Below are 14,891 nucleotides of genomic sequence, written 5' to 3'. Positions count from 1 at the left end.
TTATTTTTCCTTTTTCTAACAGACTTTTATGTTGTGATTTAAATTATTAAATTGTGTTTTGTTTTAATCCTTTCATGAGCACGAAATATCAAGTGCCAAGGTTACATACTGAATATCAGACAATTTAAAATCTGCCCAACATTTTTTAGCTATTACGTTACTTATTACTACGAATTAATAACTTGTTACTAGTTCAAACCCCCTCATTTGACAGCTTCATTGTGGGTGTAATGTGTCCGAATGTAAATGTGTCATTTTGTAAATATAGAGTGGATTCAAGCACAGATGAAGTCTGGATGTGTGTCTGTTTGTGTAGGAACTGTTTACACATTAGCCACGGCTCCAATCAGTTGCAAAATCACAGATCATTTGAGGACATCATTGTTACTCAGAGCAGCCTTGATTCTAATTTGTATCTCAGAGCAGACAGCACTCTCTCTGGCTGACGAGTTGGTGCAGCTGGGTGACTATTTGAATAATGCCCATTAACCGACTCGGCCTGGTTTAATACAAGTGTGGCTATTTGCATGCATTACTTCTCTTTTGTTGATGGCCCAAAGCTCCCTCTGGTGGATATGTACAGCAGAGAACTTGACAAAGAAAACGCAGCGTCCCAAATTACACTACATACTGATTCTACACAGGTTTTCAGTATGTAGTGTGTGCAACAGACAAAATTTGAGCTGTTGATGCACACTATTCTCCCACAGGGCACAAAGGAGGAGCTGCTCACAGCTGGTAAAAAATCAAAATACAAGTGTGGATGGTGGTGAAACAGCTCCAAAAAATCTTGGAAAATAAGTATTAAATCTTTGTGAAGTTTAATTGGCAGTAGCTTTCAAAAGTTGCAGGTTTATTGCCATCTGACGTCACACGTATTATATAATCTCTATGACAATAAGTTAGTAACGTCTTTTAGATGCCCGTGCAGAAAATATCTGAAAAGTTTGTTTTAGGACAAATATTTATTTTGATATAGTGAAATAGAAGCACTCCATTTCCACATCACTACAAAGTGTTATATGATAAAGAGAGAAAAGAGTACTTTAGAAACATATTTGTTACTGAGTGGCACCATTATAACCCACCGTTTATGGGTTTTACCTGTAATGAGTCATTACATCACTGATGAGCTGTGGATGATTTTTTCCTGTGTGTTCTGTAACATAATTTGTCAATGGTCCAATCAGTTCAGCTCTGTGTGTAATTGTATCATTAGCGGGCCTGTATTTGACAGATCAGCTGTGAGTGTCACACAGGCAGGATGGCGACCGGCTATTCCGTCATCATGTCGGCGCCCTCTTCTCCTGTTGCATCCGTCAGGGTGAGTTCCTCCAGCATCTCCGCCAGGGAGACGCGTGGTGCTCCGTCATCTTCATTGTCGCTCTCCACTGGGAGCTTTGACGCGTCTGAAATACAAAAAAATCAACCTCTGTTCATTAACTATCCAATACATCATCTATAATAAACTTGTGTGACATTAGATCTATTGGCATCTTAAGCAGCCATTGACAGCAAATGAGCTGCCTCTCAGCTAAGCTGCAACAGTGGAAACAAACATATCACCAGAAGTGTCTGTCTGGGGATACTGGTGCAGTGAAAAGTCTGCAGTGTGCAGCTGCTCACCTCTGTAGATGTTAACATTCTTCCTCAGCGCCTCATCCTCCTCAAGGTCCTCAAGGAAGTCCTGGTATTGTCTGAAGACAGAAAAGCAAGTTAAAGGAAAACCCATGTGGAACGACATTACGATTATTATTGCCTGTGTAGCCATCCCTTGTGCCATACAGCTACATTGGTGTCCAAAAACTATTAAAACACCTAAATGAGCCACACTATTGGGTTCCATGTTTTTCATCCCGATGACGCATGGCGATGGGCACTGTAATTTGAAATGAGTCAATCCAACCAACACAGCTGCTGCTGTAAATACTCACTAGAGCACCAAATTTGTATTACTCCAAGTCTGAAAATAGTCCCCAATTAATGCAGTATTTAATCAAGCCGTATCCTTTAAAGAGGACTAGTTAAACATCAGAACAAACAACAGAAAATGTCAGGTTTTAAAAAAGCTTTAAAGAAGCTTTAAATTGTTCGCTTTAAGAGAATTCAGAAAACTCTGCTACCTCTCATCATCTGTGTCCATGCCTTCACGGTCTCTGTCCATCTCGTGCAGTTTCCAGTTCCTGCGCTTCACCCTCCTGCTGCGGTCGAAGCTCTTCTTGATCAGCACCTTAGAGGGTCCGCATTCAGGTTGTACAAATTAAAAAACACCACAACCCATTGTCTACATACTTTTCTTAAGTGATACCATGTCTGAATGTAGTATTTTTTTCAAGGATGTGATCAGATGTAAGTCAGTATTTGACCTCTAGTTGCCACTAGAGGTCAGTGTTAATCAAGTCGACAATAGCTACGTAAAGGGATCATGGAAGCCCAGGTTTATTCACTGAGGAGTTTGAGTCTTACCACATCAGGAACGTGGTGAGGGTTCATCTTATTCAGGTACTCGTCGTTGACGTTGGAATTGGCAAAGTCAAATCTGTAGCGTGAGAAGTAAATGTGCCATGAAGTGTAAAGCTCACAGAATGTGATGAGTCTTAACTGCCAACCGGACCAACGTACTCGTACTCACCCCAGCACAAGGTCTCCGATGTTGAGCAGGTGGCCCAGGAATGTACGGCAGTGATACTGCTGACTGGTGTTCATCTCTGATGTTTTCTGGACCCACACCTCAGCCAGGGTGTGCTGTAACACGCACAAATACACACAGGGCAGGGGAATATAATTGTAGGTTAAAGCCATTAAAACAAGAACTTGTTCCTTTCTTCCAGCTTGTTCAGACAGTTGCATCGATACTGATGCAACATTCAGCGGAAAGAGAGAGCGCCCAGTCTCCCCACAGAACTCATCTCCTGCGCCATCGAAACAAACACTCCAGTGTGTTCCTGTCGTTTTGGCTTGAATCCCGCGTGCAGGCTCTGAGATAATGTAATGCTTCGCTATTGATTTCTGTTCTGTTCTGCAACGACACGCACAAACACGCCCTCACCTTATTGGACCTCATGCCGGCTCCAGCGCCCAGCTTCTGGTTTCGGATGATGTCGGTGTCCATAACGATGAACTCCTCCAGTTGCCGTGGGTTACAGAGACTGCTGAAGGGGTACCGCCAGTATGTGCTCCCATCCACCTCGGCAACTAGTGAGTTAAGAGATTATTGATGCATTTATTACTGACAGTTCTACTAAGATAAGACAAGTCATTAGAGCAGGCAGCCAAAAAACGTGATGCAACTTCTCGTTTTTACTTGACAGATAAAGTACTTGAGATAAATCACATACATAATTTCATCCACCGTTATTTCACAGACAGCTTTTCATGTAATGAGTCACTCTTGAAACATTTGAACATATTCTGAGTTCCTTCATCTAAAAGCCTCATGGGTCCTAAAAGTATCATCTGATTTATCTGTCAATGTGTTTTTCTATCTGTTAATATTCCAAATAAACCCGACAGAATGACGTGTTTCTGTCTAATTTGCGAGTAAACTGTAGCAGACAAACAGCAACGCAAATATTTTTAATACTCGAGTTAATTGCCTACAGCCGCCCAAATCTGCCGAACAGAGCTTTGCCTCGAGGCTGTCTCGGCTATTCAGCTTGCTCAAAAACTTTCTGCAACAAAAATAGCCTGCTCTTTGAAGAGTAATTAAAAGCATGTGGGACGCTCTCACAGAATGTCAGAATTCCGTCGAGGAGCGTCTCAGCCTCTCACATAATGAGTGATTACACAGAGGAAACACATTGTCGCTAATTGTCAGCATTCTTGTATTGATTAAGCCGACTTGGCTGTGACAGCACGTAGAAAATCAGTCTTTTTGTGGTTGTGTCTCAAGCTGTGCTGTGACTGGGAGCAGAGGTAAGCTGTTGAGTTAGACGGCTGTGATGTACACGTGGTCAGCAGACGGGTCAGCTTAGAACAGCAATGAGGGGTTTCACTCAAGCACTGATTCAGTTATATCACCATGGTAACATACAGGAAATGATGTTTCTTGTTAAACACTCACAAATGCATAGATATGCAAAACTTGTGGCAGTGATTACCAAATTGTTAATCATAAAATTCAAAACTACAATACCGCAAGACCTTAATAAAGAGTAGATGTGAAATAATAAGTCAATCAACAGAAAATTAGTGGGCGACTATTTTGATAATCATTTAACTGTTCAAGTCATTTATCACGCAAAAATGCCAAAAATGATCCTATGTGACCGTTGTGATAGTAACAGAATATCTTGAGGTCGACTGTTTGAGGACATCGCAATTGTTTTTTAAGAATTTTCTGACAAAATGATCAATCAACTAATCGAGAAAATTATTTTCACATTAAAGTTACTGAGAGGAACTTTCATTTTGAGTTTAGCGGTCCCTGTGGACAAAAGCGGTAGTGTTTCCGAGCACCAGAGTTCCTTCAGGAAACCTCTTATTTTACTGCAACAGGGTCTGACAGTCGGCCCAGCGAAGTCCTGGTTCTGGTTCTACCGTGCCTCCCTTCCCTCAAGCAGTGTGGCGTTGATGTTGGCAGCAAGGCAAAGCTCTGCTCCTGGCCAGAGGAGGTCCCGCTGCTGCTGGGAGCGGAGCTCTCCACCTCCCGCCGGAGCTCTCCACCTCCCGCCGGAGCTCCAACTGCAGGTCGAAGGCGGAAGCGAAGTCGGATCTGGGTCTGTCCACGGTGGGCTGGTCGCTGCCGAAGGCCCCGCTGGAGTCTGAGTTGAAGGAGTTTCTGATTTCTCATGATTTCGTCGGAATCGGACCCGGTGGCACCGATGACATATAGATATAGAGCATTAAGAATAACTATATAGAAATAGCCAATATTCTCGCTGAAGGTCTTGTTTAGTTATGTAGGTCATATAGAGGCATCAGTATTACATTGAGACTGTTTCATAACCAGTTAAATGTTCCTCGTGGTAACTTTGATTGATAATGTTAGTTGCGGCCCCAATGAAATGAGTAGTGTAATCTAGGGCTTCAACTAACGATTATTTTCATGATCAAATGTCAAAAAATCTCCCTTTGCTGTTCCTTTGAGTCCGAGGTAATGTCTTCAAATTACGTGTTTTCTCCGACCACATGAGAAGCTGGAACCAGACAATGTTTTGGATTTTTCATTGACAAATGCCTTAAATAAATAATCAATGCTGTCAAATAATTTTCTGTTGATTGACTTATTGTTTCAGCACTAGTCTTATTAAATTATAGATTTTGTTTACTATAAGCAACAACAATGAGATGACAGTTAAGTTTAAGAATGTAAACTCTCCTCAGTGTACTGTATTAAAATAGACACTGGGCTAAACCTTGGACTAAGTTCCTCATTATAGAGCATGAAAAGCTTTGGAAACCTCTGACGTGTCGTGCATGAGGTCTTTCTATATATAGAGCTCACGTTACTGAATAAATGAGTGTAGTGATTCAAACTACAACTCAGCTGACAATAACCAGATACACCCGACCGCAGCTATATTTAACCACAAAGGGTTCAGTAAGTTGTAGTGAAATTGGACTGTAGTGTCAGTTGGACCTGTTAAAACTCAGCGGTACTCTTGGCAGTAGAAATACTCACTCTGCAGGGTGTTGGGATCGATGAGGTGGATGGTGCTGGTGACACGGACGCACACACACACTTGACCCATGTTCCCCAGGCTCTGCGCCAGCCGTGGTGAGAGGCACACTACGTTGTCCTGGAAACCAGACAAAACCAGACAACCCGGGGTCAAACTGAGGTCGCAGGGAAAGTAAAAAGACTTTGGACTTGCTATAGAAGTTCACAATGTGTCCGAAAAGAAAAAAAAGTCTTATATTTAAACACAAGCTGTTGATATCTGTTGATGGCAAAACAGGCAAAGCACTATTCAGATTCCTGTTTTCATTTATTGAAAATACCCTGTATGACCCCCATCATTCAGTCATGCTATGAAAATACACCCAACTCTATGTATTGCCATTATAAACACAGAACTAAAGCTACATGTCAAATGAGATTAAGTAACTATTGAAAGTGAGGAACACATACACCTGCCAAGAATCTCTATCCTACCCTGGTGTTAATGTAAGGGTATATTAAGCTCCATTTATTATCACCTGCCACGGTCAAAAAAAATATGACATGAAAGATTCTTGGCCAGCCTCAAGTTTCCATCTGCATATCAGCCGATCATAAGACAGCTTTCTAACACAACATTCTTCCCCAAAACAACAGCGTGAAGGCTTCACAGGTGACGGGTAAAGAAATACGACCGCTCTGGCACGTATGAGGATGAGGTGAGCAGATGGATGGGTGTGCCTCGGCTCCAACAGGGGATTATTTGAGTGAAACAAAATCCAACTTATATTAAAAACAAATCAATCACATTGCTGTATACCTTGCAGACAGGTACGATCTCCATAGAGTAGGTGCTCTTATAGTTGTACGTGTTTGAATGGATGTCGTGAGAGATGAGGCGCTGGGATGTCTTTGACCTTAAAAATAGAAAAGAAAGTGTTTTTTGTTATCGTTATAGTTTGTTATAAGACAGAGACACAGCAGAGTTCATATCGTCCCAGTTGGACAAATTGCAACAACGAAAGGGCATGAATGTAAGAAGATGTTCCGCACACATGGAAAAGACTAGTGTGTTGTGCAGTCATCTGAACAGTTGAAGATCACGTCAACATCTAAGTGATTTATTATGTAACGTTTTGAGTTGTTTTTGCAAAATATAACACACACAGTGATAGGAGCACACAGGTGAAAGCATGTCATGGTGTGAATTCTGTTTTTTTAAGAGAGCTATTTTCTCTGTTCATGCAGTTTTTGTATTAGGACATTTATTAATTTCAACCCACATTTTGTTGGGCCTACTATCAAAATGCCTACCAGCAAATTATTGTTCTGTGACATTACCACATTTGCTCATAAATGTCTGGATTGTTGGATGAAAATTGAAGGTAGGCAGTCATAATCAGTTTGAATCCTCCTGTGATTAGCATTTAAATTAGCATTTTTTCCCCCTTTAAAAAATGGGAATGTTGTTCTAATACGGACGCTCATGCGGTGCTCACTTGCAGGGCACGGTGCACTGGAGGAAGTCGACCATCTTCTGGGCGTGCTGCTTGGTGGCGTAGTAGAAATCAATCCCATCTGAGAGAAAGAAGAGAAATACCATCAAACACCTCCACCAATAAATTCATCAAAGGCGCAATTCACGGGTCGTCACCGTTGCAGAACGCATATGCATGCAAACAACACACAAGAGCGCAGATGAAGATGGGAGAAAAATATGGCAGCCACATGTTGTAGTAACCTCCGTAAAGCTTTTAAGTCCTGCCGAGATATGGAGATGATTTAAATTAAACCGTCAGCCAAAACTCCACTTCAGACACGTCCAACAAGCTGCTGCTGAGCTTTCACTCAACGCACAGCATGTGTGCCTGAGTGTGTGGATGCCCGTGTGAGTGTGTGTGATGTAGCAGTTAGCATCTCTAAATAGGGTATGATTCAAGCTTGCATTGCAGGAATCTGGTATGGCATGCCTGCTCTGATTACAGCACGCTGATTAGATGCACAACGCATGCCCTCCTCTGAGGCCCACACTAGGACAGCTGTATGGACTGATTGGCGCCAGTGATAAGCATGCATGGCTTGCTGTCTGGTACGAGGTAATTAACACTCGACACATCATTATGTTCTCCTCAGTTCTAATCCACATTAGTTACGATGGCGACAAGTTTCCCACTTTTCAGTGTAATTCGGTTAGAGGCCCTAAGGAATGTAGCAGGCTCCTCCCTTTAAAAATATGTATACTATCATATGTGAAAAAAATGAAATATATATATGATTAACCTACCATTGATTTCTTTGATGTTGAGGGCGTTCTGGTGGAGTTTGTGCTTGAGGATCAGTTGCTCTAGATAGTAGAATGTCTTTCTATGAACAGTCTGTAAAAAAAAATTCAGCATCATTAGTATCATACAGAGATTTCATACAGATCCTTCCAGCCCCCTTGCCCCAATTATTTAAACATATATTGGTATGAAACTTGGCATCTGCCACTTTTGACCTTTCAGAAAAACACTCATGTTAAGACCTTCAGCCCCCGAGGCCGTATTGATATTTCTACTTCCACTAAAAGGTTTAGTTGGGAAAACACATCCTAGGGGTAAAGCACTGCTGGTAAACAAGTGAGAAAGAGTAGACTGTTCATTATTTTAGTATGCTGTTAATTAGGGCTGTCAAAGCTAACGCGATAACGCGTTAAAGCAAAATTTGTTTTAACACCACTAATTTCTTTAACGCATTGACGCAACTTGCTATTTTTGGGTTGTAGAGGGCTCAGTTTTAAAGCTAGAGTGAAGATACTGGTATCATATGAAACTAGAAAACATAAAGAATGCATTAGTACAAACTATGTCACACTAGCTTTTTTGGCGAGGAAAAACTGGCATGTCCATTTTCACAGGGGTCCCTTGACCTCTGACCTCAAGATATGTGAATGAAAATGGGTTCTATGGGTACCCACGAGTCTCCCCTTTACAGACATGCCCACTTTATGATAATCACATGCAGTTTGAGGCAAGTCAGTCAAGTCAGCACACTGACACACTGACAGCTGTTGTTGCCTGTTGGACTTGAGTTTGCCATGTTATGATTTGAGCATATTTTTTATGCTAAATGCAGTACCTGTGAGGGTTTCTGGACAATATTTGTCATTGTTTTGTGTTGTTAATTGATTTCCAATAATAAAAATATACACATATTTGAATAATGCAAGCATATTTGCCCACTCCCATGTTGATTAAATACTTGACAAATCTCCCTTTAAGGAAAATTTGGAACAGATAAATGTTTGATTACATATTTTAAATGATTGACAGCCCTACTGGTAATGCAAACTTCCTGTATAGTTGCGAGAGGAGAAGTGACTCTGTCTTTTATTGTGAAGTAAGTGCTGAAGGCATCAAGTCACCGAGGGTAGCTTATTTTATTTTAGCTTAGTTAAGTGTTGACAGAGGCTGAGGGTTGTAATCTATAATTGGAGGGAATTCGCCTGTTGCTGAGTAATCATCTCATAAGTCTACGGTCTCCGTAGCACCGCAGTTAAGCTTGGTTTACCTCCACACATCAGTGATGAAAGATAATGTGCAACCCTAGGATTTACAGTTGTATTTCCTGCCAAATACCAAGTTTCTTTTACATAAAACCTACACACACAGCTTCAGCTTTTAACATGCAATTGCCAAATTAACACAAAATAACAGGATTGTGAAAAGACAGAGTAAACCAAGTTCAGTTAAAATGGAAAAATGAGAGAAACCAAAATAAACACATTCTAAAAAGGAGTGAAATACGGGGTCACAATTATGTGGTGCAGAAGCAAACATGCAATCGGTCAACATTTTTGTGAATATGTGTATTCAGCCTTGTAGCCCTTCAGTATCAATTTACTTGCATGTGTGTTTACAGCCCTGAGTATGTGCAGTTTTTAAACCCTTTTACAAACCTGGACAACCAGATTCACAGAATATACCCTTTGACAAAATAAAACTGCTTTTCAACTAGTCAATAAATACTTCCTAAAACTAAGCATATAGCTTGCATGCACAGAGGATTTAAAACACATTTTAGAAATATATTTATTTATCGGATATGTCACTAAACCACAGACTCCTACCTTCTGCCTAACTTGAACCACGGCCTTCCAGAAGTCCTTGGCTTCCACACGGTGGCAGTCGTCACACATCTGGTACTGGATGACATACTCGACCACAAACACCTGCTGTAGGATAGCGCCATTCATCACCTGAAGAAGCAAAGACAGCAAGTTACACCATGTGCTCCAATTGTACAGCAAACGGCAACAAAAACTCTGCGCTTAGAGTCATTTCAGAGCCATTTAGATACATCTGACCAGAGGGATCTGGAGACAGCATTACACAGAACCTACAACAGCACAAACAAAAGAACTGGCCCCGAGAAGCACAGGACTCATGTTCTCACTAAAGGTCAACAAGATGAGATGGCAGCCACACTGGCCAAACTCGCCTCTCTCAAACACACAGACATCGCTCAGTCAAAGACAGACAACTCCTTTTCTCAATGTCACAGAATATCACTTATAATGTCATCTTGACATTATTATTTTCCACATATGTTGATCAAAAAGCTTAAATTAAAACGTAAACTGTGTGTGCAGACAATCACCACCTGAAAAAAAACAACTCTGAAAGCATTTTAGATGTAAAACATGTTGGCTCTCTCAGGTCAGTTTTAATCTGTTAGTTTGAATGTCTCTCTCCCACACTTCTCCCTTCCACTCTGTTTTCTTACCTCTTTCTGGATGGTCACTTTCATCTTAATCCTTTTGGAGTGGGGCTCCGTCCACAGGAAGCCAGCATCAATGAGACGCACCTGTGAGGAGAGAGGTATTGTTGAATCTGAGACGTAGCATGATCCCCGATTGAATATTAACAAATACGTCATAAATACTGTCGTGAACACGATGCACATCGTCAGGTATATTGGGTCGACATACAATATTGTGATAATGCAATCCATGATAAAAAAAAAGAATACTATAAATGTGAAGATTACAATGTTTATTTTTAGTTTGAACTGTTTTTGAGGCCGTCATTTCTTATATTGTATTAGGCAGCTTTATATTATAATAAGCTCTGATAGAAATTGTGTGTGTGTGTGTGTGTGTGTGTGTGTAAGCTAAATTAAATTAATTTATTATAATTAGAAAATAAGTAGCTCAATAACAAGATGGGACTGAAAGCATCAAAATCAATATAGGGGAAAGATGACACCCTGGAATTCATACCTGCAATGTTCATGTACAGTTTTTGTGTCTTTTTATCCAAGTGAATATATGCTATCTTATTTTGTAAAGTTAAGTTAGAAGATTCACACTTACTTTGGTCATAGAGCTCTTAATTTTTTTCAGGCAAAGCGCGAGCAGTTCCCTGGACTCCAGGGCACACTGCATCCAGGTGGCTGGAGGCTGTAAGTACCTGCATGAAAAGGAAAGGTGTACATTCAAGCCTCAACAAAAAAAAGTTGGAAAGTTGTACCTGTAAATGTTTTCTAGAGGGAAACAGTGATATAATTTGTGTACCACATAAAAAAAAAAATGTAAGATTGATTTCTGCTTGTAAAAAAGAAGAAGCGTGAAACAAACCTTTCACACTGCTTGCAGAAGTGTGCTGTGACTTGCTTGGGGATCCCCTCTGAGATGTCTACCTGAGTACGCAGGCAGGCTACACACATGTTGGCTGGATTGGGAGGAATGGGGACGCCACAGGTACAGCACAGGCTGAGGAGGGGGAGAGGCAACATTGGTAAAAATTAGTGAAATAAATAACAATGTGGCATTTTACACCTCTGACTGGGTCAATTGAAAAATATGTTTTGGGAGTTTTAGACGACTATAATAAAGACAACATGTACTATACATTACTGCTGACCATTTCCTGAAGCGTACCATAGTTTATTTTGTTGTGTTTTCTTCTATCTTTCTAGCAGTCATTGGTTTCTGTTCACTTTAACATGCTATGCAAGTGAACAGTCAGTTCTATTTTACATGAGATCATAGCAATGAACATCTATGGATTTGCTAAAATTACATTAAAATAAACATAAGGTTTATGAACAGAGCTGCAGAAGAAACTCCGGAGACTTTAGAGCAACTTAAAATGAAAAGATAACACCATAGGCTTGTGAATACAGCCTATGGTTTTGTGCGTTATAGCTTGTGAATGCACTGCTGCTGCGGTAATCAACTGTTGATTGTTTTCCAATAATCAGTGCTTTCAACTGTAATACAAGGGTATGATAAATAATCTTGAAAACTAAAAATGACCCAATGTTTACTATGACAAATTGCCAAATCTACAGTTTATTTCAGTACAGAAATAATATTATTCTGTACTGAAATAGACTGTTATTCTTTGTGACCAACAGAGGAACGAATGTTTGCTTTAATACATCACTCAGTAAGGCAAATATGTGAACAACTTTTCTCATTGTGAACATTTTTACTTAGCAAACACAGGTAACACTAGTATCTTTAACGATGGCTGCATTCCATTTAGGTGTGCCATTGTTAGGGTCCTGGCATTGTGTGTAGAAGGAACAGAGCAAGACACACAATACAAGAGATTGACAGAGGACATAAATGCAATTTGTTTACTTACATATTCCCCTGGCTGCTTGTGGCAGGAGCCTGCATGTACTCCATACTTGACAACTTGGCAGGTCAGTGTCTGTCAGTGGATCTTTATGATCTCTGAGGAAACAAAAACATTACATATTTAACTGACACAGCTTTGATAGCTACAGAACAGACACGGTTAGCTGGTAGGGAGCACTGTGAAACAACTACTAACATTATTTCTAACAGCAGATAAATAATATAACTCTATGGTTTTGTTGTTCACACTCAGAAACAAGTAAACAGTTGTATAAAGACTGCTACATCCTCCTGAGACACCGCCCATTGACATGTGTCCTCTGTAGTGGACATGTTGTCCACATGCATATCCTCTTACTCTTTTGACCTACTCTATCAACCCCTACTGTATTGTAAAGAGGACATCCTAGGCTTTCCCGTCAATATGGCATGTGTGTTTTTTTTTTAATCAATTTGAATGTATTCTTGGTTTAATATCACTCTACAGCCATAATCTGTTCATTTTTTAGAGTCTTTTCACACTGAAATAGTCCTGTAGTCCACTACAGTGGACAATAAAAATAAAGGTTAACAAGCCTAAATTGTTAAGATTTTCTTTTAACCCTAAATAGGAAGGAAATCACAAAAAAAAAGTAATTGGAAGACACTTTTTTAAACTGTGTTCCCAGGAGGATATCATTAAAAAGATATCCTTCCTTTTATGTGTAGAGCATAGGGGGAACAAAAACAAAACAAAAACAAAACAAATGAGTAAAATATAAATATAATACAGTATATACACATACACATATATATTAATAATATGAATAATAATAAAGATGATGATGATGATGAGGTCATGATAATAATACCAATAATAATAAATAAGTAAATAACAATAATAAAGAATTAATTTAATTAATTAATTCGAAGGTCATATATAATTATAACTGTGTATGTGTGTGTGGCAGATAAATAATATAACTCTATGGTTTTGTTGTTCACACTCAGAAACAAGCAAACAGTTGTATAAAGACTGCTACATCAGTAAACACATGCAGTGCATGCTGTTAGCTGGCTAGCTGCTAGCTGTTAGTTAGCATTAAAGGCTAAGTTGCTGGTTTTTATGAGTGTTTCTAAAAGATATTCGTGAAGAAAAGAGCACATAATGTCGACCAAATGTATTAGATAACTATAACTGACACAAGCGAGAGGTGACAACACTTACTGAGGTGATTTTGATGGTAAACCTGCGACACTCAGTGAAGTTGAATCTCCACGTTTTACCCACCGAGGACCAGAGAGGCTGGGTGACGTCATGCAGTACTCAAGGACCCCAGGACTGTCTTTGTTTGCCTGAATAAATATCTTTCAAAAAAACATTTTTAAAAGCTAATAAAAGGCTAAAAAAAAAACATATTTGGCAGTAAATGATTGCTTTGACTAATCCACAGTACCAAACAACAGTATAAATACAACTGTTAAAAATTCAACATCAGAATAAAAGGCAAAGCAGCTTTATTTGTATAACACATTTCAGCAACAGGGCAATTCAAAGTGCTTTACATAAACATTCAAGAACATTGTGACAAAGTGCAAAAGAACATTAATACATAATTAAAATAGTTATAAAAACATTAAAGATTAAAGATTAGAAAATAAAAAAAAAGCTAAAAATAAAAGATATAGGATAGAAGCTAAAATAGAGCATAACACACAAGAGTAAAAGCTCTAGTGCAGTATAAGATCATTATCTGGTTTAATAAAAGGCAGCAGCAAACAGGAAAGTTTTAAGCTTTGATTTAAAAGAACTCTGAGTTGGAGCGGTCCTGCAGTTTTCTGGGAGCTTGTTCCAAATATTTGGTGCATAAAATATAATAAGGTACGATTTGACAAGGCGTTCATCCTATTGTAGGCTACTTAAAATATCATTTTAACAATGAACAGAAAAGAAAAAAATAAGGAAAACAAAAGAAAAGAAAAAGAATGAAGTAACTTTTTTCATGTCCCATTTAGATCGAAAGTGCTGCAACATAATATGGCTGTCATACAAAATGTATTAGGCTAGATAATGTATATGACTATCTAAATCCAGGCTAGGCCAGCAAAGTGATTAAATAACTTGAAGGTCCCATATCGTGCTCATTTTCAGGTTCATACTTGTATTTTGTGTTTCTACTAGAGCATGTTAACATGCTGTAATGTTAAAAAAAAAAACTTATTTTCTTCATACTGTCAGCCTGAATATGCATGTATTTACCCTCTCTGAAATGCTCTGTTTTGGCGCATTGCAACAGAATTGCAACAGAATTGCAACAGAATTGCAACAGAATTGCGTTGCTAAACAACATCTTGGGTCCATGTGTACTTCCTGTCAGCTGATGACATTCACATACACTGCAACCAGGAATGAACTGGTACACATTTTGAATGTTTGCGTTTAAAATTATGTCAAGGGTCTAAATATTGTATATTTGTGACATCACAAATGGGCAGAAATCCTGACAGCTTATTTCAAATGCAGAGTTTCTGAATACGGGCTGTGTGTATTTCCCTGTGGATTGAGTGTTTCGATACTTTCACAGTATTTATATAGGACTTAAGCCTGCTTTATAATAAAGAAACATGAAAATCTCACTTTTTTATAATATGGAACCTTTAATTATTTTTGAGAGATGTACC

The 14,891-nt window shown here is 39.3% G+C and overlaps 1 protein-coding gene across 1 annotated transcript; it reads right to left on the bottom strand.

The window, feature by feature from the left end:
* Positions 1–946: 946 nt before the first annotated feature.
* Positions 947–13,591, bottom strand: nmd3 (NMD3 ribosome export adaptor). The gene is made up of 16 exons (XM_037774572.1): positions 13,438–13,591; positions 12,235–12,326; positions 11,220–11,354; positions 10,956–11,052; positions 10,367–10,447; positions 9,711–9,839; positions 7,887–7,977; positions 7,102–7,180; positions 6,423–6,519; positions 5,624–5,741; positions 3,050–3,195; positions 2,633–2,745; positions 2,467–2,539; positions 2,124–2,230; positions 1,627–1,697; positions 947–1,409 (listed from the first exon to the last, which is right to left on the bottom strand). The coding sequence occupies exons 2-16, from the start codon at positions 12,276–12,278 to the stop codon at positions 1,276–1,278; spliced, it is 1,515 nt and encodes a 504-aa protein (XP_037630500.1). The 5' UTR covers positions 12,279–12,326; positions 13,438–13,591; the 3' UTR covers positions 947–1,275.
* Positions 13,592–14,891: the final 1,300 nt, after the last annotated feature.

This window comes from Sebastes umbrosus, chromosome 7 (genome assembly GCF_015220745.1).
Source record: "Sebastes umbrosus isolate fSebUmb1 chromosome 7, fSebUmb1.pri, whole genome shotgun sequence".
NCBI classification, from domain to species: domain Eukaryota; kingdom Metazoa; phylum Chordata; class Actinopteri; order Perciformes; family Sebastidae; genus Sebastes; species Sebastes umbrosus.
This window is presented reverse-complemented; position numbering and strand designations above follow the sequence as displayed.

What these genes read in the sequence shown, in the direction of transcription:
- nmd3 (XM_037774572.1), bottom strand. Translation starts at nt 12,278, where the DNA reads ATGGAGTACATGCAGGCTCCTGCCACAAGCAGCCAGGGGAATAT. An exon ending in TTAAGAGCTCTATGACCAAA is followed by an intron (nt 10,448 to 10,955) that starts GTAAGTGTGAAT and finishes CTCTCCTCACAG; the next exon opens with GTGCGTCTCATTGATGCTGG. An exon ending in AGATCGTACCTGTCTGCAAG is followed by an intron (nt 5,742 to 6,422) that starts GTATACAGCAAT and finishes TCTGGTTTCCAG; the next exon opens with GACAACGTAGTGTGCCTCTC.